Raw genomic sequence first — 22,349 nt, forward strand, 5'->3', positions numbered from 1 at the left:
TCAAAGTCTAATTTAACTTGCAACTCTGTATTTGGGAAAAAAAATTTAAATTACGGGTGTTTCAAACTTGGTACACCTATTTATTAAAATCGGTAAATTTTTTTTTTCATTTTAACCCTTATTTTTTTTATATTTTCTTTTATATCCTAAAAATTTTTCTCATTTAGTCACGATGTAGGTACATGATGTGTCTTGAAATAGAGAGAGGATCTGATTAGAAATAAGCCTGATCTCTTTCTTAGGCATGTCTTTAAGGAAAGACAAAGACAGAGAAAAAAAACACATGAATCTTTCAAGGAGAAAAAACATGAAATTAGTAGAGGAAGAACCTGTGAAGAAGAAAAACAAGTAAAAGAAAAAAGAAATTAGAAGAGCAATCGAATGGGAAGAAGAAGAAAAAGAAACCATATCAGCTGGTGAAGAAGAAAACCACAAGAAGAAAGACAAATTGAGGATTTAGGGTTTAGATAAAAAAAAATGGGCTAGTCCACGCTTAACCCCACCCTAATCCAAAAGAAATGAGAGCTACTGGAGTTAGGATAAAAAAAAAAACAATCACATGTGGGCTGAAAAAAAAAAAACGAGCTAAAAATTGAAATTGTAAGACTGGCGGAACCTGTTTTGACATGTCTAGATACATTTCTTGTCTACGAAGCACTGACACTTCAAAAACTTTGACGTGTCGTGTCCGACACTTCCTGACACTCTCGGACACTCCGACACTCCAACACGTGTTATAGAAATTCAAAAAAAAAAAGTTCAAAGATTGATTTGCGTTGAGTTTTTAGTTCCAACTATTAGATTCATTGGATTAGGATTATCATTTTATTGAGTTTAATATAAATATTTAGGATATGTTATGTTTCTTTGCAAAATTTATGAAATATTATAAGTTTAGATTCATATTTTTGTTAAATTATTGAATATTAAATATAATATACACTACATAAATTAGAAATATTATTTAATATCAAAACATGTCCTAAATCTTACATTTTTTAGAATTAATGTGTCGAAATATCGTGTCACATGTCTCATGTCGATATCGCTACTAGATAGGCATAGGCTGTTGTACCGAAAGTTTGCTCCTGTATTTAATATAGGATCCCCCAACCGACATCATAAAAATAATCTCCTTGAAGGTGTAAAGATCACTAAAATAAATTTTACCTCCTAAATAAAATCTTTTTCATACATATAATATCTATTTAAAAAACTTTTTCCATACACGTAATAACATAATATAATATGACTCCATTTTTAAGTTTTTTCAAAGACTATTACTCGTTAAATGTCACAATTTTTATATAATAACAAAGCCATCAGTTTATTAAAACCCTTGCTCCACCCCAATCTGCAGGCTTAGAGGCAAAGAGCGAGACAGTTTCCGGCTTCACCAAACTGTAACGCTTTTGCTCTCAATTATTGTGGGAATTCACTCTGTGACTGAAGGTGCGAACTTGTTTCATCTATTGCAAAATCATAACTGATAGCCATGAAGTTATTGGGTGTGTTCGTTCATATTATAGTTAGTTGCATGCAATTTGTATGGTTTAGTTATGTTTTTTTTTTGTTGTGTCTAACTCACATATCAGGTAACATGTCTGAGAATCCGGTGCAAGCCTTGTTTCATAGCTTTGAGAATGTCTCAAATTTTGTTCAACACCATCTCTCTAATTTCATTGGCCTTCATCTCCATTCATCTGGTAGAGGCTCTCTTTTCTCCATCTCTTCCTCCATCAACACCCCAATTGCAAAAACTGCTCCTCCTGTACAATCTGGTGATACCCCCTTCAAGGTAATTCATCATCATTGCCTTGCACAACCTTAAATTTCAAAACTTTCGTGATTCTTGTGCTGGGGAGTGTGGTTTTGTGATTGGTTCTTTGGGTTTCTGCATTGGAATATGCTGTTGCTTCTATGTTCCAGTATAATTTGATTTTCTCTGTTTCTCTCTCTATCTCTTTAAAATATATGTATTGTACTTCATGCTTTGCTTAGCTATGATTAAGTTGATATTTTGCTTTATTATTATTATTATAATTATTATATGTTGATTATGCGCTAGATCTCCTTGTATCCTTTTGGTAATTGAGCAGGACAAAAATTCTAATAGAAGAGTTCATAAAAATTGGTTTCTTGTAAATGCTCTGATGACAAATGCTCATTTTGAGTTTTTGGGGGGCTTTCTTTTCTTAATAAACAAGTTTATTTTGCAACTGTGCAAGGTTTATCATAAGGTGCTCTCCTGCAATGCCTGCCTGATGATTATTTGGCCCTAAATGCTTTCTCTTGCTAGTTAGATGATAAATTTATTATTTTTACTGAGAAGGCAGTAGTGGGGGATGCGAGGTGAAGCAAACTTCAAACTTATGATTACTATTTTTTGGTGGTGATATAGGAAGTTTAGATCCTATTTACGTTGTTACAGTATGCTGTTTTCCATCACTAACTTGGTTTTTCTTACATTAGCCTTTCTTTTGTTTTCCTTTTATGTTTGCTTTTTGTTTACTTGTAATCTAAATGTTGCATAATCTGATTTGTCATGAATAAAGGTTTCTCTAGGGAAGGATATCTGAACAGTTATACTTGAGGAAAGGACAATGCAGTAGCCAGTAGCACATGTCCTACAGTTAATAATTTTATAGATGCTTTCAAGCTAATGTGCTTTTATTATATTTATTAGAATATATGTATATAAACTTATAGATTATTTGTAATCTTATTAGAGAATTTTGTTGAGCCAGAAACTCATTTAAGAAACAAGTTATTCATCGAGGATTCAGATATGCAGTTTATCTTTATGCAAATGAGATGTTGTGTTTGGTTTATCTTTTATCATTTTGTTTCTATAGGGAAAGTATGCTTCCCCAGTGACTAAGGAAGAGCTTGGAAGGGCTACTTGGACTTTTCTTCACACTCTTGCTGCTCAGGTTTTGTCACTGCAATTGTAATGATACCAGTGATTTCCCATTTCTTTCAAAATCATCTAGTTTTGTCATGTGCACTAAATTCTTGCTGCCAGTCGCATAAGTATCGAATTATTGTGAGTTGTAGACAAATGTACTAGTGAGTAGTGACCATTTTCTCCCCTCTTCTTTTTCATTGCTTCATAAGGGATGTTCTTTTAACAAATTTCACTTCTTACTTATAGTTAAAATTTTCACATGGTTAATAACTAGAGCATGGTGTGGTATAGCCATCATAGAATATCATTCACCATAAAAAACTGTACCTTTGTAGCCATTTCTCTTGTTACTATGGTCTTCTACCTGCCAGAATGAAATTTCAACATTGCTATCTTTGAACTTTTTGTTCTCCTGCATTAACATGACCAAGATAATGAATTGCTAGTTCTTCTGTGTTGCTGTCTTTCAACTTCTCCACTCCACATGCTGTTACTTTCATCTACAAAGTAAATTTGTTGTTTTCTGTTACTGGTGTCATACCCCAGTTGAATTACACATTGTAAAATGTTAGTTTTCATTGTTTTACATTTTCGGGCATGAGGACGTTCAGAAAGGAGAAGATGGTTAATCTTTTTTTTATTCATATGTAATCAAGTTTGATTTTGATGTCTTATCAACAAACTGAACCAACAAAATGAAAAGCTTTGATGTTTTAAAATATATGGAGTTCTTAATGACCTGTTTCTCTTTTCAGTATCCAGATAATCCTACAAGACAACAGAAGAAGGATGTAAAAGAACTGGTATTTTATTTCCCTCCTTTATCCCTTGTGCTACGGAATTTGAGCCTTTATTGTAAGTGATAGGAGGAATCATTGCTCATAAATTAATGCTGTGGTCTTGTGTTATGGTACTATAATTCCTGATTTATGATGTTAATACGACTTATATTATGCTGACAATAAGTGTATGAGAGAAACATTTATGACTCTTTTCCCCTTCCTATCCTTAAGTAAAACTTTGGCTCATTTAGTCAAATACAAAGAGAGCTCTAAGTATAGCTGGTGCAAAATGTACATAACATTGAGTCACATTCTAAACTTCTGATCTCACATATTCTAACCATGGATGACTTTAAAGCATATAATACATCAAAATTCCCATCCATATGGTAGTAGTAGGGGAAATGTGTTATCCTAGTAGGCTACAAAGAACTTTTTGTAACTGGATGTATTTAGAACACAGGTACAGATCTTATCTCGGTTATATCCTTGCAAGGAATGCGCAGATCACTTTAAAGAAGTTCTTAGGTATATTAATTTTCCCATTCTTTATCTAGCAGTTGATCATCTGTTAATAAGATTGTTTGTCTTGGTTTTGCTCCCCTTCTCTTTTATTCATTTAAATTTTCATTTTCTGATCAGATTGTAGATTATTACGTTTTATAAATTTCATCGAAGCATGAATATGGACAAAATATAGAATTGGGTCAAAATTTTAAATTCATGATGGATGTTAATAAATCTCCCTGATTTTTTACCAGTGGCAGTTATTCATTGGTGTTAGCTCAAGTATGTATTTTCTCTTATAGATAGCATTTTTGCCTGTCAACAGTGAATTCAGACTACGTGTCTGTGCCTCACCTTTTTTAAGCTAATATAATATGATATAAAACTAATAAAAATGTCTGATCAATGAATAATTTGATCTGCTACAGTTTTACATGTTGAACTACTATTTTAGTTTTCCAAATTTTATGTCCTACATGACCTTTATTACAAGAGTACTCCTTTACATGTTTGGCAGAGCAAATCCTGTACAGGCTGGGTCACATGATGACTTTTCTCAGTGGTTATGTCATGTGCATAATGTTGTTAATAGAAGGTATGTTCTGTCCGTTGTGCTTTCTAAGATGTTGTTGTAGACTATAATAACCGTATCATTTAACAAATATCTCAAACCATCTTTTGTATCATTTAACTGTATCATTATTGGTGAAAGCCACTATTAATATGTTAATGATGAAACTTGCGGTCTGATTTTCTGGTGTATAAAAATTTCTTCTCCAAAAGCAAAATTCTGGAGTTTACATATCTTCCAATTTTTTATTCCATTAAAAGCTGCCTGGTGTACAATAGTTTGTTAGTGGTGAAGATGTCCTTGCTATGTTTATACCTTAAAATAAGGTGTCCCTTTTAATGTATATCTTAGAACCTGACATGCTTGGTTAGACTTTTGATTTCATTTTCTGTTGTACTTTATATTAGAAATATAAAAGCATCTTAGAGCTTCCACCTATCAACTTATGCCTTTGATAGAGTTGGTTTTTATGACATGGTATTAGAGTTTCTATTACAAAGTGGTCAGGAATTTGACCAAATTTGATCCTTGCTGCTCTATTTTAGAAAAAAAGAAAAAGAAATCCACTCCCCATTAAACCCCAACTAGTGAGGATAGGGGTGAGGAAAATCTTTATACACAGTCTTACTTTTTTACATATTCGCATAGATGTTTCTCAGAATCAAACCTGCAACCTTTTAGCCACAAAGGTGCAGCACTATTCATGTAAATGAAGTTGAGTTTCAGCACAAGGTAAAATGGGCTTGTGCATTGTTCATGCGTCAAGCTAGAGAACTCTTGATTGTGGAGGGAATGTGTTTGATATATAAAACCATTTTGAGCCTCCACTTGCTTTTGGAGAATTTGCTTAGTAAAACTAACCACTGTATGTGCTGTAATTCCTGATTCGCATGACACTTGTCACTTGATATGCTTTTTGACAGCCTTGGCAAACCAGTATTCCCCTGTGAACGAGTTGATGCAAGGTGGGGCAAACTGGAGTGTGAGCAGAAAGCATGTGAAATTATTGGAAGTACAACAATTTTTGGGAAGATATAGAACATATTTATTTAAAAACGATGGCTAAATATACTATGTAAGGTATGTGCTGAATTTAGACCTTTCAAGAAATGTTATAGAAAGTGTTATGTAGTGGCTTTGCACTGGCATATGTGAGTAAAATGTATATGCAATATTCGTTATTCAAATTTATTTTGATAGATGAATATTTGAGCGATCAAGATCAGGGAAGTAGTTGCCGTTTGCCAGTGCTTGTCAAACTTTACTTTGTATGAATTATTCTCATTATTGTTTTTGTTATTATTATTATTATTTTTGCAATATAATGAATTAAAATGTTTTTTTTTATCTTGGTAATTTAACTGAACTGCCAAATTTCTTTAATTTGTTATGCCTTATTTTTTGATTGAATAGTATTTAGAGTTTAATTGCTTAAAAAGTTTATATAAATGGTCTGGCATCTTGTGTATGAGTATGGCGGCTGACGGGTAATATCACCAGATAATGCTTTTCTTTGAGTTTGTGTGAGGGAAAGAGGAGGGTGGATCAAAATAAACGAGAGACTAAACTGCAATTAGCTTCGTATTGTATGTTTAAGGATTATAAATCTCACAAATCATTGAGCATATTTCATACATTGCTAGCTAAACATACAATACATATATATTTGCTTTCAGGAATAAATAGAACCCAATTTCCACTGTATAAATATCCTCCAAAATTACAAAAGGAAATAACTCATGGTCCCCTATGTCAAACCCATCTCAGTTGAACCTTCAGCTTGATTTTCTTCCACACTAAACCATGGATATTGAGTAGTCCTGAAAAGTTGAGTCTCATCAAATTTCACTCTATAGGCTACTTCATAAACAAATTTTGTAACATGAGAGCTGAGCAGTTGGGGGTGAGAACATGTGTTCGGTCCTCCTCAGCATCATCTTTGGGAGAAGTTTAAAGCCTTAATCCTGAACTCGTTCCGAACAGAATTGCCTTTCGTAAAGGATACTTGTGGTTTATTCAAAAAAATGAGAAGAAATAGATTTTGTAAGAATCACAGGAGAAACACAAAGGCTGACATATAAGTTGTGGGGCGTTATCTATTTTAAAACCTAAATTCTGATGAGTCACGGGGCTTTCCCTTACTGTTACAATTTCACATTTTGATGTTAATTGTGTGTTGCAAACAAATGAAGAAAAGACAATATAATAATAAGCATATTTCTTGAAGGTGCTTTTGCAGTCTGCGAATGATGAATTTATGTAAAATAACATTCGATCTTTCATTTTCTCTGTTTATGTAAAATAGAATGTCAAACAAAATAAAAGTAATAATAAATTGGTACTATATGTTTTGTCAAATAAAACAATGTTCTTTAAAGTTTTTTGTCATAAAATTAAATGTGATTTAGTCAAATATGCCTACATCTACGAATGAAGAAAAGTTAAATCCACTATCAAAACAGGTCTAGCCTTCATGCTTCCTCACAAAACCATCTCTCAAATTCCTCATTCTCAACCAAATATTTGTATTTATATTTCACTATAACTTGTTTTGATATAAGCAACCACTCTTGCATACTGCTTTTTATGACTTTTTTAGTTTCTATTTGAAACAAATTAATCTCTCACATATCATCATGTATCTCTGAAATATCTTGACATTGATTACATGATTTGAATCAAATTATAAGATATAAAACTATTAATAAAATAGTCCCATGTCAGAGATGATAGTTTATAAATGTATATTAATAATTTTATGTTCTCCCTCAAGAGGTAAACCTATGGGATACATAAGCTCCCAAAGCAGCAATCACTAGAACTGCAGCACCTATATTCACAGCTAAATGTTTCTCTGCATGATTCCATTTCCCTTCTGCTATTCTTGTGACAACCTGGGAAGCACAAACTGCCAAATCTGTGATTCCATTCCTTACAGTGTCAATTATATCCTCTTCTCTCTTCCCTTGCTGGTTGAGAACTGTTCTGTTGCTAGATTCTTTTTCCTTCTCTGGAACTTTTGGAGCAGAAGGTTCTGCTTCCTCAGGTGTCAATTTTCTTGTCCTGGTTTTTTTCTCTTTAAAACCACCCTTCTCCTTATCTTTCTCTTTAACTCCTTTCTTTGAGATTCTTTCCTTCTGAGCATCTTCGTCACTTTTTCCCACTGTCTTTTCCTCTAATTGCTTTTCAACTGTTGCTATTCTGGCTTCCTCTTGAGGCTTATCTTCTTCTTTTGGGTCTCTGGTAACTGTTGTTAATGTTGGTTTTGGCTCAGCTTCCTCTTCACCCTTTGGAATATTTTCATCTGTTTGGATTTTGGTTGCTATTGTTGGTGTTGGTTTTGGCTCAAATTCCTCTTTACCCGTTTGAGGCTCACTTGTTACTATAGGTTTTTCAGCAACTTCCTCTTTACCCTTTTGAGGGCTATGATCCCTAATTGGTTCTGGAGGGATAAAAGCTTTCAATGCCTTCTCATCTTCTACCATTTGGCTTTCAACAGGTTTTTGAGATGATGTGTCTTCTTGAGTAGTCTTTTGTGCCTTAAATTCATCAGGGCCTTTTAAAGTGCTTGGTAGTGAAGCACTTTTCTTGTCTTCACTTGTTTCTTCAACTTCTTGGGTCTCTTGAGATTGGGGTGGAATGGTATCTTGTGTTTTCTCTGGCTTTCCTTCAGCTATAGCTTTCTCTGAAGGACTTGGACTTATATCTTGGGATGTTTGCACTTCTGGTTTAGGAGCTACTTGTGAAACGAACTTCTTTGGCATTGTGAGAACGAGGGTTCCAAGTTCAAACTTGGCTTCAACTTTCTCTGCCTCACTATTTTCAGGAAAAGGATATGTTTGGTCAAATCTGCTCCATCTATTACCTCTAATCTGTCTTTCTCCTGTAATCCTTATCATTCCTGAAGAATGCTCATATGTAATCTTTATAACATCCTTTGTGAAACCTGTAAAAGCAGAACAGATAGACAATATTAATTTGACAGTTAGAAGAAATAAAAATAAAAATTTGACTTATTTCAGACAAATTTTTTTAAGATTCTTGCATGATTAATGGAAAAATTAAAATGGTAGAGATTATTCATCTGTTTTAGAGTTATTAACAATTTCAATTTGTTCTAGCATCAATGCTGTCTGCTAAGTTATTTTTTTTTTATTAATTTAACCTAATTTTCTATATTGCACTTAGTCTTCTTTTATACGAATCACGGAATCAGTCAATATCAAAATCTTTTAAGTGTTAAAAAACGCACAACTACATGATATACAAAGCAATTAGCCAATTATTATGTTATCAATGCATATAAAATAGTAGGCAATTATGAGAATATACAACAGAAAAATTGTGAATCTCCTTGCATCAATCTCATTTAGTTTTGTAATATATATCAGCAAGTATGCTATGTGTTGTTCCAATATTTTTAAATATAGAAAAAAATATATAAATATGAATAAAAAATATAAATGATATATATATATATATATATATATATATATATATATGAAAAAATATTTCTACAGCCATTGTAGATAATATAATCTACAACTATCTTTTTTAACTAAGTTTGACCAGCAAGACATAGTTACAACAATAAAACTGTTCTTTTTTTTTTTTCTCTCTTCAGACATTGTCAGTTGACTTGGCGGAGAGAGAAAATGCAATTTTTATGTTTTACTAGTCAGAATTAGTTAAAGAGGGATAGCTGTAGACAACTTTATCTAAAGTGGTTGTAGAAATGTTTAACACACACATATATATATATAGTAATAATAATAATACATATTTAACATTATAAATAATATACATAATAAATTCAAAATAATTTGAATTTGAAATTAAAAAAAATGAGAAGTTAAGAATAACATATATTGGTTTACAAAAAAAAAAAGAATAACATATATTGTTATTTTTAAGAGATCTAGAATACCTAAGAGATTTCACTTCTCTCAAACTAGGAGAATAATATATCTAATTTTATTTATAAGAATAAATAGTTCAAGCTACAACAATTCATCCACTTCTTGGGCACAACCCGCTCACGAACTGTGTGACATCCCTTCTGATTAATTACTTTACATTTTTTTTTTTTTAAAGATATAAGATAATAAGAATAAGTAAAAAAAGTAAAAAAGAAGAAGTTGAATTTAAATTTAGAAACCTGAGAAACACATTTTGAAAAGGGAAGAAGAGACGCATATCTATTTATAATTAAGAAAAAACAACAATAAATCGGCAAGCAAGAAGGAAAGTGTTATATAGCGCTCACCTGGAAGATAAATATTCAGAAGGTAAGCTTCAGGGATTTCTTTCATCTCTGACGTAGGCTGCAAAGTCTCATACACACGACGAACTGAAAGTTGTGGCCGGAAAGCTGATGTTCTTGGCCTATAAGCCATAGGTTTAGAATATGTGCTAATATGCTAATATATTAGTTTTGCACCTAACCAAATCGTGGTTAAATGGTTTGAATTGGACTAGTTGGGTTATTTGTTTCGTTATATTTATATAAAGGTCTGAATATATATTGTTAAGGTTAAATTTTTTCTTGTCAAAGAAACTATTCCTTTTTGTACACATTGGTTTGTTAATGTAACTGGATTGGGTTTTCCCTTCCCTTCGTAAGCTAGAATTATATATAAGGTATAACGTATTTGGCCAAGAAAGTAATTGTTCTTTGTTTTGCCCACACACTTGCAAAGCTAGCGTATCATAATAATGAAAAAATTACTGAAATATTTATAGTCAAAATGATAGCGAGTGACAAAATTCTCAACATTCCTTACCAACATAGTAAGGTGTTTGCGAAAAAGGTGTATTTACATGTTGGTATGTTTTCGTTTCCGAAACTATATATAATTAGAAAGATAAAACATGAATCATTCAAATTCATATTTATGGTAAATTATTTAATTATTTGTTACTAGACATAAGTCCCAAGAAATAATTATTTTCTTTCGGTCATGCTAAAGTACAATCACATATTAACAACACTAATAATTTTTTTTTCTTCATATTTTAGGGGGCATAGGCCATGTGTGAGCTTGACAAGAGGTAACATCTAAAAAAAAAAACCAAATTCTCTCCTTCCCTCACTGTTCGGTTTACATTAGTGTCTTTGAAGAAATATGGTGCTGTCATTTTATTCTTTGTTTTCATGCTTCAGTCCTCACCTGCATGTGGGAGAATAGGTTGTTTGGCCATTTCCTTCTTTTTAAATTCTGCCCCCATCGAACGACCCTAGAACTGGATTTGTGCAAGCTTAATATGAATTTTGTATATTTGAATAAAAGCCCCTAATTTATTAGACCAGCCCCTGGATTGGAGTGATTGGTTAAACTTAGCATGCATTAAATATGCATAGTCAGCCGCTATTGACCTTGTTAAAATATCACTTGAGCTTTGTAGGAAATTGTTGTAAATAGCTAAAAGGTGTGCCCTTAGCCTTAGCCGAATTATGCTTGCAAGTGCATTATAAGGAATAGCTTGTGTCAATTTCATTGTATTAATTCTACCGTGTCTAAACCGATTTGGGAGCCTTGTGCTGCGAACACAAAGAGTGTTTGTGGGAGCTTGGAGTAAAGTCCCCATTGTTGAGTGTTGCCTTGTTAAGTGAGAATAAGTCACCTAGTGTGGGAGTGTATTGTTGCACCCAACTTTATATAAAGTAAATTAAATTAACCTTATGCTTTAGGCTCCTAATGTACGCACCTTAGAGAGTTATGTGGAGAGTTGCAAATAGAAATTATGGGGTTATTTTGGGGGTTAAAACCGAATGGGATACATGGAAGAACCTTGGAATTTCATTAATGTAGCAAGTTAGAAGGTGATGTAAAATCAAAAAATTATATAGCATTTGTATTTGGAAATGTGGGAAAATACAAGAGTTAAGGAGCATTGATATTAATTGTAAGTTATAGGAATCAGAATTTGAAATTCTGTTTTTGGCTTTGCTTGCTTAGGTGCACATAACCCTATTGTGTGGGCTGAATCTTGGTGCTGATTTATTGTCACTTGGACACACAGGTAAGTGTTTGGTGGTATTACCTAAAGTGACTATTAACTAGTGTATGAAGTTGTGAATTGTTGCTCACATGTGCCTAATGATTATCCTGCTATTTATGATGAAAGTATTCTGCTTATGGAAATATTATGATGGTAACTCTGTCATGAAAAGAAATGATGGCGTGGCAGTATGGCATCAAAAGTACATGAAGTATATGTTATGATGATGTTGATATAAGCATGCACTTTACACCATACCGCTGTTTTTCTGCTTTGTGTGTTGTAACACCCCGTAGTACTCCGGTTGTTAACATACATGATATTTAACATTCACAGCGGAAGACTTTATTTGAAAAGGAATAAAGCATCTTATAAAAATACGAGTAAACTTTTTCCAAAACATTTCATAAAAACATTTCTAAAAACGTTCACGTCAGATACTGCGAAAGCGTAAATCTGAATATACTTCTACTAATTAATCCCATGAGCCAGTATTAGTGGCCATTGACCATCAAGATATGACATCAAGTGTCATTCCTGACGGAGTCTCACGGACAGCATAACGGCTGTATTTCGGATAACTAGAAACATGATTCCACACATACAGATAACCTAATTAATACAACAATTTAAACAGATAGCTTGCAAGTCCCACACGGACTGCAATCCCCTTAATGGGTCAATACATCTAATAAGGCTCCATACCCAAATTAACTGAATACATGCATCAAGTCTATATTAATTCGAAGTATAAAAGTATCAATAAATAATCCATGGCTCTAAGAATACTATCATGAGCCTAAATAAATACATACAATAATCTCCATAAAATAATTAAGCATGTTAACAAGTCTACATGCCAACATCAAATCTAAACATAATATAAAATCATCAGCTGCATCATCAACTACTCCAATGCGGGGGCCTTGCCCCTAGAAGCATCACCACTACTCTGGGTACCTGAAATGATGTCCCCAAACGGGGTAAGATAACAACATCTCAGTAAGCTCAAGGTTCATAGAGGATCTTCTAACCCCTGAGCCCACTTCCTGCATAACAAGTCAGATATAAAGCATATAATACAGACATACAACATAAACATAGCATCATCATATCATCCTTGTGTAACCCCAGGGTCAAAGCCATAGACGGTTACACATGTGTGACTTCCAGGGTCAAGCCATAGACAGTCAACACAACCTCAGTATGAAATAACTCCTAGAGTCAAGTCATAGGCAACCTACATACCATGATCACTGGCCAGGATCCTCATAACATATATCATCAGTGCATCATCATAACATCAAGATCATATAACATCTATATGAATGTGAATGAATGCACATATACATCATACCATATACTTTCATACAATATAACCATAATGCCCACCATCATGGTGGGGCCACAAGAGAGAGGAGTCAACTAGAACTAGGAGCTTACCTTAGGGAGCTTAGCACAAGCCCACACTCCAATATAATACGTATGCTCCAACAAAATCCTCAAGTGCATGGTTCTCTAGGCACACCTAGAGTAGGAACCATTCACATCATTAATTACATATTAATTAATCAAGTCATATCCACGACTTAATCATTTAATGATTCCACTTTTCATACGCATATGCCAATAATATGCCCATTACAAGCCTAGACCAATTATTACTTATTACATATTTTAGTGCATTATTACAAGCCACTTTAATCTTCAATTACTTACATAGCTTAGAATCACATGCAAGGCTCACTTAGATTATTTTCAACTCATCCAAGTCATATTTATGATTATTATAAGTTACTAAGGGTTCCCCTAAGCCCACTTAGCTTAAATATCACTTTTATGGTTTTTCCATAACTGTACATGCTTCTGTTTTCTTGTTACTGGGCGTGACTCACTTGTTATAAAATTTTCATCTTTTAGTATGTTAATCTAGACTCAATTACCTTTCCAAAAAGGTATCATATGCCTCATTTGAAGTTTCCTAGCTCCGGTTATCACCATTTGAAGTTGGACAAACAAAGTTGTTTGCCAACTCCGAACAGGGCCCTAAACATTCTTTACCATTTCTGCGATTATGGAAATTATAATAAATCAATTACTCTAAAATTTTTATGTACACAACTAGACACCTTTATCTTTAATTAGACATATTATGAGCCTAATTTGAGTAATAATTGAGGGAGAAAAAATTCATGGAAGTGTCAGCCATGTACAGCGCCCCTGCACATGCCTCCCTGTGCAGTCCTCACTCAAACGAACATACAGAATGGAATATATCTTCAATTGATACCAAATTTTGACACCACGTAGATAACATCTCAATATTCAATTTGATATAAGGCACATCCCTATATGACCTCTGTGGAGGAAGATATGCTCTCCCCAATTTTTCCTAAAAACTGGTTACTTAGCCTTAAATGTGTTTACTTAACAAACCTTAATTACTTTTGATTATAAAACCTAATTCACATTAATTCTTGGATTTTTCTATTATTAAGTCACATTATGAAATATCCTTAGTCCCATTATGTCATGATACTTAAATTTTACTAATTATTTAATTAGTGTACCTAAACCTTACTTTAGTCCAATTTTAGAGTTAAATCCTTGATTACTTTTGTTAATTAATCTCTACCCTTAATTAATCACCTAATTCGTCATCTCCTTAATTTTAACACAACTAAACCCTTATGTACTTTATGGGGCAGATTTGATTAGCTATATTAATTAGGATTTTTAGCCATTATTAATCATGATTAGTGAGTTTTACTTAGAGTTAACCCACCTAGTTAATCTTTCTAATCATTTTTCCACACTTAACAACTTAATCACATTTTTTTGTCATCAAACCCTATCCTTACTTGATATGGCTGAAATGTTCATGGTCCATTTTTGAGTTCATAGTCATCTTTTTACATGAACATCGCTCAAAGGTCCAAAGGTGGCACCTTTAGTCATCCAATCCATCATTCCATGGTTCCAAACACACACACACTTAAGAATCATCATCAAACCATGACATTACGAAATTTTAAACAACATTCTCCTCATGAACATATCAAAACCAAGGCACTCAACAAGAAAAAGGGAGGCTTTTTGGTTCATATTTCCCAAGTGGGAGCTTACATCTTCAAGGTTTCTCCTTTAGCTCAAGTCTCCACATTTTTCCACCAAGAACACACCTTTAGGCAAGCACACACCTTCATGAACATGCTCATGAGTTAGGCTCAAGAACATAAGAAGAAAAGATGATATTTTTCATGAAAAAAATTTAAGAACACTTACCCAAAAATCAAAGGAAACAAGCAAGCAAGTGTGATTCTTCAAGAGAGCTCAAGAACACAACTCCATAGCCTTTGCTCTCCACAAAACCATGGCTGTTTGGGATGATAAGGGACACGAAATTTTTGATTCACACCATGAAAATGGTATGGTTGTGAAGAGGAGAGTGAGGGGAACAATCTTTGTGAAGGAAGTTTGGTGGTTTAGAGAGATTTAGGTGAAGAAATCTTAGAGAGAAGTGAGAGAGTTTTCAAAATTTGAAACTTAGAGAGAGAAGGAGGTGAAGGGGCTGCTGATCAGAAATGGAAGGGAAGGAGAGGAGGGTGCCCTAATGAGGGGTGCCATGTCACTTAAGTGATATTCGTCCTTTAGTGAGACCCAGTGTAATTTTTAACTGATCCGTCGTCAAATTTTTACCCGAAAACTCTCAAGACTCTAACTTTAAGTACTTAACATTAATTTTGTCTAATTATCATGTTCATAACTTAAAAATTTGATTAGTAGATCACAGATCCACTAACAGTTGTTTAATTGCACTGTAGTCTTTACCGGTGTTCTTAACTGTACCCGGATTTCATAATCTTCTTAACTTTAACATTTTTGGTCTAATTATGACTTGTTAGGCATATATTGGTCTTTATTTCTATTTTCTTATCTTTTTCCTGTTCCGGGATTCTATCGGATGCTGCTACAGCAGTACAAAATACCCGGCAGAAGTGACTTTTCAAAAATACCCCAATATGGGTATCAATCTTCACCAAATCATATCCTAACCTCATTCATGATGTTTATATCATTAGATTAGCTCCCTAACTATAATTTGCTAACTTGGAGCTATTCTACTAACTGTTATTACGTCAGCAGTCAAATTTAATAGATAAAAATTCATATGTGCATAATACCTCAATATGGGTATCAAAATTCTTATAATTTTATGCTCATTCCATTTATGACTATAAGGTCCTCATTATAACCCTCTAATTTAAAAGTCATATAATTAGGGTTATTATATGTGTGATAGCATAACATGGCATGCATGCACAGGATTCATGTTAGCCTTGAAATTTAGAATAGTTATATACAGGACATGTGACTGAGCACGCATCATATAGGCATCCCTCGGTACCAGGGTATGGGACACTTGGCATCCGTCCGCATAGGTCACAATGGAATTCACCAAATGAGGGTGTCGTGCATTGAATTTCCACTGTGTTTGTACGCGCACGACGGTGCTATGAGCGTAAAGATGGCGTTATATATGCATTATGATATATTATGATGTTTATCAAGAAATGAAGTTAATGTTGATGCGACTGTTTTATGATTTTGTGCCTAGTTAGTACTGTTGCATTACTAGTTTTGTTGCCACACTACTGGGATTTTTCACACCACTTTGGGGCTGCTATTTTTACAAAATAGCAGGAGGACGGAACATCATTGGAAGACATGATAATATGGATATTTGCTGTTATGTGCTGATGTATGGACTATTGTTGTTGCTGTTTATTTGATGGATGACTGTATTAAATTGAGTAGTTTGGATTACTGTTGAATTATGATTTTATTACTATTTTTAAGTTTTTTGTGATCAGCAAGTATTTTGAAAACAAATTCCTGAAACGTTTTGCGAAAATAATTTCTGAGGTTTTTGAATGCTGATTTTCCAAACAGATTTAACGAGCACTTTACGAGTTATATTTAGTGGGGCTACAGACCTCCGATTTGCTTATATTTTATATGCACGCGAAGCCCCACATGTCTATTTTTAGATTATGTAAATGTTACAATGGCATTTTGAAAGCTGGATTTTATACGAATTTTGCAAGGCAGCAACGTCTGCCAGGAAAATAATAATTTCAGCAAGTTAAGAATTTTGAAAGTATACTCTGATTTTTGTAAGTAATCTTATTTCAACTATGTGTTTTAATTAGGAACGTCAAAAGGATTTTTCAGTACAATTAATTGTGACGAACGAACTCTAATTCCGCTTAGCAAACAACTCTCTTGGATGCATACAAGGGAAGGTGTTACACAATCCCTATGCTCACATCAAATGCACATAAAAAATACTGGCAATATTAAGCATGCATCAGCTACAAAATATTTCATAATCCTAATACATGCATATCATGCCAACAACTAGGGGTGTCAATATGGGTTTTGACACGCGGGTCAACCCGCGACACGACACGAAAATTCGTGTTCGGGTTGACCTGTAAAAAAATTCGTGTCGTGTTCGTGTTGAAAAAAATGACACGCAAAAAATTCGTGTCGTGTTCGTGTTTATGAATTCGTGTTCTTGTCGACCCGTATTATTTTTAATTATTATTTTTTTAATTTTTTATTATTATTTTTTAATTTTTTATTTATTTTCGATCTATTTTTTTAAATTTTTTTGTCAATTACTGTTTTGTCCCCTATTTTGCGTGTTATTCGTGTCGTGTCGTGTCAACCCGCAAAAAATTCGTGTCGTGTCAGTGTTGAAGATTTTGACACGAATGAAAATTCGTGTCGTGTTCGTGTTGATGTATTCGTGTCGTGTCGAATTCGTGTCGTGTCGAATTCGTGTCGTGTCAACCCATATTGACACCCTTACCAACAACTTGACTTCGGCCTTTTGCCTCGAGATGCACCAACATCAACAATCTCAGTACTTGAAAATGTGTCCCAACACGGGGTGAGATCTCTAAAAAGAAATCTCAGTAAGACAAGGGGTCCTCAAGGATCTCTCTACCCCAAGCTCACTTACATGTCAATATAAGTTCAAAAACAGTATAACAGTATAATTTCCAAAATCTGTGCAATGCAGCATATATTCATGTCATGTGTGTATGCATCCTAGTGGCCATGGAACAAAAATGTAGGGATTACATACATCTACAACTTACAGTACAAGGAACACCGCTTGTACCTCACCCCACGGGTTCACCATCTTGTATGTCGTCACATACTCAGACTTACCGTCTAGGTGGTACACCACATACATATCACATGGCACTTGCACTCAATTAAAATAGCTCAATAGTATTTCAGTAATCATCATATAATTTCATAAAAACACATCATGCATATAAACCATTCCTCCATGAGGTATGGTGGAACCAACAATGGACAAAACCGAGGACACGAAAGCTTACCTTATTTGCAACATGCTCCAATAAATTCTAAGTATCCAAAGGACCACAATCATAGGCCCTCACAAAATCACAACCTATTTCAAGATATAAAGGCAATTAATAAATATACTCGTTTACGACATTCTTTTATATATTATCTTTTACGTAGTCATTCTTTACGTATTGTCACCAACTCAAGGTAGGATAAACTAAGTCTGCTCCCTAAGGTCCCTTAACCTTAGAACATCACTTACAAGTACAATAGTGTCTATAATTCATTTCCTTGAAGAACATTCCAAAGAAATCAACTTTATTTAAGAATACGACAACAAACTTCGCTTACCATTTTTAACACTTAGGTTCATCAACCAACGTTGAAATTATCAAAACTCATAATTTTACATCTTTAAATCATGTTATATTCATGAAAACACAAAGGAAAGTGTTAAGGCATATACCCATGAGCTTCAAGACAGCGAAAGGAAGGAATTTTGATGCTTTAGCTCCACTCTCCAACTCTGTCCATAGGTAAGCACGAAAATAACTTAAGAAAGCTTGGTTCTTTCTTCACAAGGAGGTTTCTTGATGGTCAATGGTGGATGTAAGTGTTTCAAACTAACAAGATGATGAAAGATAGCTCTCAACTTCAAAAGGCAGCAGCTTGCAACCCTAAAGGAAGAGTCTTTCTCCTCTCCAAAGATTTCCATCAAATGTTTGTCAAGGTTCCATGGTGAAAAGATGAATAAAAGTGGTGTCTTGATGGTTTTTCTTGAAGAGAAGGTAATGAAAACTATAGGAGAAGCATATGGCAGCCATAATGTTCAGAAGATCAACATGGAAGTGTGCAAAAGCTTAGGGTTTTGTGCCACACTTATCTATTTATAAATACACTAACTCAAATCATCGGTTTTAGTTCTAAAGGTTCTACTAATCATATTTCTACGAAACTTTATATTCTTAACCTAGATATTTTTTTAGGAATTATCATATTTTTCTTATAATTTTTGCAGCACTTTGCCGGTACACGTTTTATACGTAGCCGGTATTAATTCTGACATCAACACTCATTATTCTTACTCCAAACTTGATATCCTTGACCTAGATATTTCTCTAGGAATATTTATATTTTAATTAAATTTTTCGGAACACTTTACCGGTACGCAGTTATACCGTGAAGCAAAATCGGTATCAGCACTTTTCATCAGAAAAGCGAATTTAAGCGTTATTTGGTTTTCTAAATAATTATCTTATCATAATTATGCATACTCTTTATCAAATCCATACTCCGGCACTGATAATCTTATTTTGTTAATTATTTTGCGATGCGGGTTCTTACACTCACCCCACCTTTTAAGAATTTGGTCGGCAAAATTAGAGAGACACATGTCCATAAACTAGGGATACCACCGGAGAACTCGTCCTGCTGTTCCCAAGTGGACTTCTCAAGCATCATATTTTCTCATTGGACCTTGACCACGACAACGATCTTATTCCTCCGCTTCTTTTTACATCAACCACAGATTCTGAGTGATCCTTCGCTCCTCGGGCGACTCTGTCCCTGCTTTAACTTTTCTCTAATTAACTCTATTGAAGTTTTTTCTTAATCAATTCTTCATCTGAATGGTCCACACGATTTGACCATCATTTAGAGGAAGATATATAGTACTCAATCTCAATTAAGCGTCAAATGCTCTCTGCAATGAACTCTAACACCGAGAGGTGGACTTCGGGTCCCGATCATTGACAATGCTTTCATGCATCCCATAAAGTTTCATAATCTTATGAAATACATCCAAGGCAATTGCTTCGTAGTATATCTCACCTTTACTGACAGAAAATAGATAGATCTAATCGTCATGTCCACGAAAATCTAAACAAAATCAAACTAGTCCGAGTCTTTGGTAACTCGAGAATAAAATTTCAAATCACCCCCTCACATTGGGATTATTCTCTTGAGGCATTTTCCTCCTAACTGTCAAAGACCTTATACATTATTTACTCCGTGCAAATTCATATTAGGCTTCCCCAACGGGAGTAAGCATATTCTCATATACTCGCTTTAACTCATTTCCAATACTATCCTCTTGAAGTCACAACAACTCTTGTGGACGGTTTGCTAACTCAACTTTTCATGATCTCGTGTCAATACACGTTCCACATCCACCTACGGAACACCATAATAATTTTTCTCACTCACTTTCGGGATCTGGTAAAATCAACACCGAAGTAATTATCGACGTCTCAATTTTTTTTTGAAAATGACCTTCATACTCATGAAGTCAAACAAATGGAATGCCCTTCTTGGCAAACAAAATAAGGACCATATCATCCGAGAAAATCCTCGAATGACCCTTCAGTCGAATCCTATTAGACATGAAAACTCCTGATTTTTGAGACATTCTTGGATCGTTTGCAATCCACATTTGCATCTATTTTACAAGGGTCGACTGTCACTCTATCAGTGGAGATGACATAACCCACAACATTTAATTCACACACTAGTATGGGTGAGTTTAAGTCCTACTTCATGACTCTAATCGTGTCTTAACTTACAAATTCAGTAAGTCATTACACAAAGAAACAAATCATAATTTTGGTCATCGCTCCAGGTCATGTTCGTGTTCATTTCATTCATGATATATTAATCAAAATATTAATTCACATAGTGGCATACCTTAGTTCACGTACATCTGTAAATCAACAATTCAAAAGGGTGAAATAATTTCAAACAATAGCATACCTCAATTCCCATAGCACCTGCAAAAATTTAGTTGTCAAATGAAGGATGAAATAACACCCATAAATTACAGTTGTCCTTAGCATATATTACCAATTTAATATCATTTCAGGTGTTAACATGCAATGCAACAGATCAACATTTTGCATATTAACCTAGAGTCATGGAGACCACTTAACCCACATACTTAATACTATTTTAGCCTTATTACTTTTATTATCTGATTCGTTATCGTTGGATTAATTTGAAATCAACAGCGGTCAATTTTTTTTTTTCATTTTTTAACCTTTGATTTTAAATTGATTCAACCGTAATCAATCAGATAGTAATGCAATTTTAAGGTTTGTTTGAATAAGTTTTTTTTTTAAGTTTTTTAAGTTTTAAATTTTTTTAATTAAAAGTGACCCTTTTAACTTAAAAAAACACTAAAACGACGTTTTATAGTTTATAACGTTTAAAAACAAATATCTAAGTTTAAAAACAAATATCTAATTATCAGTAAATTTTTAAACACATTTTTTTAGTTAAAAATGCATTTTTATTTAAAAAATCTCAAACAAACGTGCCTTAATATAAGAATTCCAACTTTTATAAAGGAAGGAGGCATTTTTTTTTTAATTTTTTTGGTAAACCAGAGGAGGCATTTTTTTTTTTTGTTGAAAAAGAGGAGGCATCTTTATATGACCTTGATAATGTTTCAACCAAATTAATTGGGTTTTTCATTACACTACAACAAAATTGTTCTTTAGCCACGGAAAAAACTGTGGCTAAATATGCTAAACACCGTGGCCAAATGAGTTCTCCACTGTTTCAAAAACCGTGGCTAAAGTGGGCGTTGCATTATTTTAACCACGGTCTGTATAAATGTGGTAACATTGAGTTAGCCACGGTTTTTGTTAAATTAGCCACGTTATATTCATGGCTAAACGATTTGATCCCAATGATGAAAAGTTTTACTTTGCCACAGACAGAACCGTGGCTAATTATAAGAAAAAAATTTTAAAAAAAAATATTACAAATTTTCTCAATCATATAAAAAGCAAATAATAAAAATTGCATTTGATACAAGAATCAAAAACCAAATTAAGGGAAATAATCAAATAAAGTAGAGTACACAATTTAACACAATACATTTTTTTTCTATTCATACGAGGAAATCATGTGTTTTTTTACACAATTTCTAAAAATTCATATTTTTTTCCATTTCATATAAGCTGAAGGAGTTTTCTTTACCAACAAAAGGAGCTAATTAAGTTTTCTACTTACATCATTTAAGAGTAATAATTGGCAAATAAAGCTAAAACTATAAGTTTGTGATTGTCACAAGACATCTATATAAAATATTAACTTCATTGTTCAACTAAACAAAATATGACAACAAATTTTTTAAATCTGTCTTCCAAGAATTGTTGTATGCATCCTATCCTTTAAAAAGAGCTTATCA

At 33.5% G+C, this 22,349-nt stretch overlaps 2 protein-coding genes across 2 annotated transcripts; one reads left to right on the forward strand and one right to left on the reverse strand.

The window, feature by feature from the left end:
• Positions 1–1,323: 1,323 nt before the first annotated feature.
• Positions 1,324–6,027, forward strand: LOC133295494 (FAD-linked sulfhydryl oxidase ERV1). The gene is made up of 7 exons (XM_061494336.1): positions 1,324–1,452; positions 1,596–1,798; positions 2,856–2,933; positions 3,664–3,711; positions 4,154–4,218; positions 4,715–4,792; positions 5,692–6,027. The coding sequence occupies exons 2-7, from the start codon at positions 1,601–1,603 to the stop codon at positions 5,804–5,806; spliced, it is 582 nt and encodes a 193-aa protein (XP_061350320.1). The 5' UTR covers positions 1,324–1,452; positions 1,596–1,600; the 3' UTR covers positions 5,807–6,027.
• Positions 6,028–7,536: 1,509 nt separating this feature from the next.
• On the reverse strand, positions 7,537–10,164 carry LOC133295497 (inactive protein RESTRICTED TEV MOVEMENT 2-like). The gene is made up of 2 exons (XM_061494338.1): positions 10,035–10,164; positions 7,537–8,714 (listed from the first exon to the last, which is right to left on the reverse strand). The coding sequence occupies exons 1-2, from the start codon at positions 10,162–10,164 to the stop codon at positions 7,537–7,539; spliced, it is 1,308 nt and encodes a 435-aa protein (XP_061350322.1).
• Between the last annotated feature and the right edge of the window lie 12,185 nt (positions 10,165–22,349).

This window comes from Gastrolobium bilobum, unplaced genomic scaffold, assembly GCF_033153095.1.
Source record: "Gastrolobium bilobum isolate Gb01-03AN ecotype WA unplaced genomic scaffold, APGP_CSIRO_Gbil_v1 utg286, whole genome shotgun sequence".
In the NCBI taxonomy this organism is placed as follows: Eukaryota; Viridiplantae; Streptophyta; class Magnoliopsida; order Fabales; family Fabaceae; genus Gastrolobium; species Gastrolobium bilobum.

Bases quoted from the DNA above. Each gene is read 5' to 3' on its own strand.
- LOC133295494 (XM_061494336.1), top strand. From the start codon at position 1,601: ATGTCTGAGAATCCGGTGCAAGCCTTGTTTCATAGCTTTGAGAATGTC. The intron at 2,934-3,663 runs GTTTTGTCACTG...TTCTCTTTTCAG, and splicing joins TTCACACTCTTGCTGCTCAG to TATCCAGATAATCCTACAAG. The intron at 4,793-5,691 runs GTATGTTCTGTC...GCTTTTTGACAG, and splicing joins CATAATGTTGTTAATAGAAG to CCTTGGCAAACCAGTATTCC.
- LOC133295497 (XM_061494338.1), bottom strand. From the start codon at position 10,164: ATGGCTTATAGGCCAAGAACATCAGCTTTCCGGCCACAACTTTCAGTT. The intron at 8,715-10,034 runs GTGAGCGCTATA...CTGCTTTTACAG, and splicing joins TCTGAATATTTATCTTCCAG to GTTTCACAAAGGATGTTATA.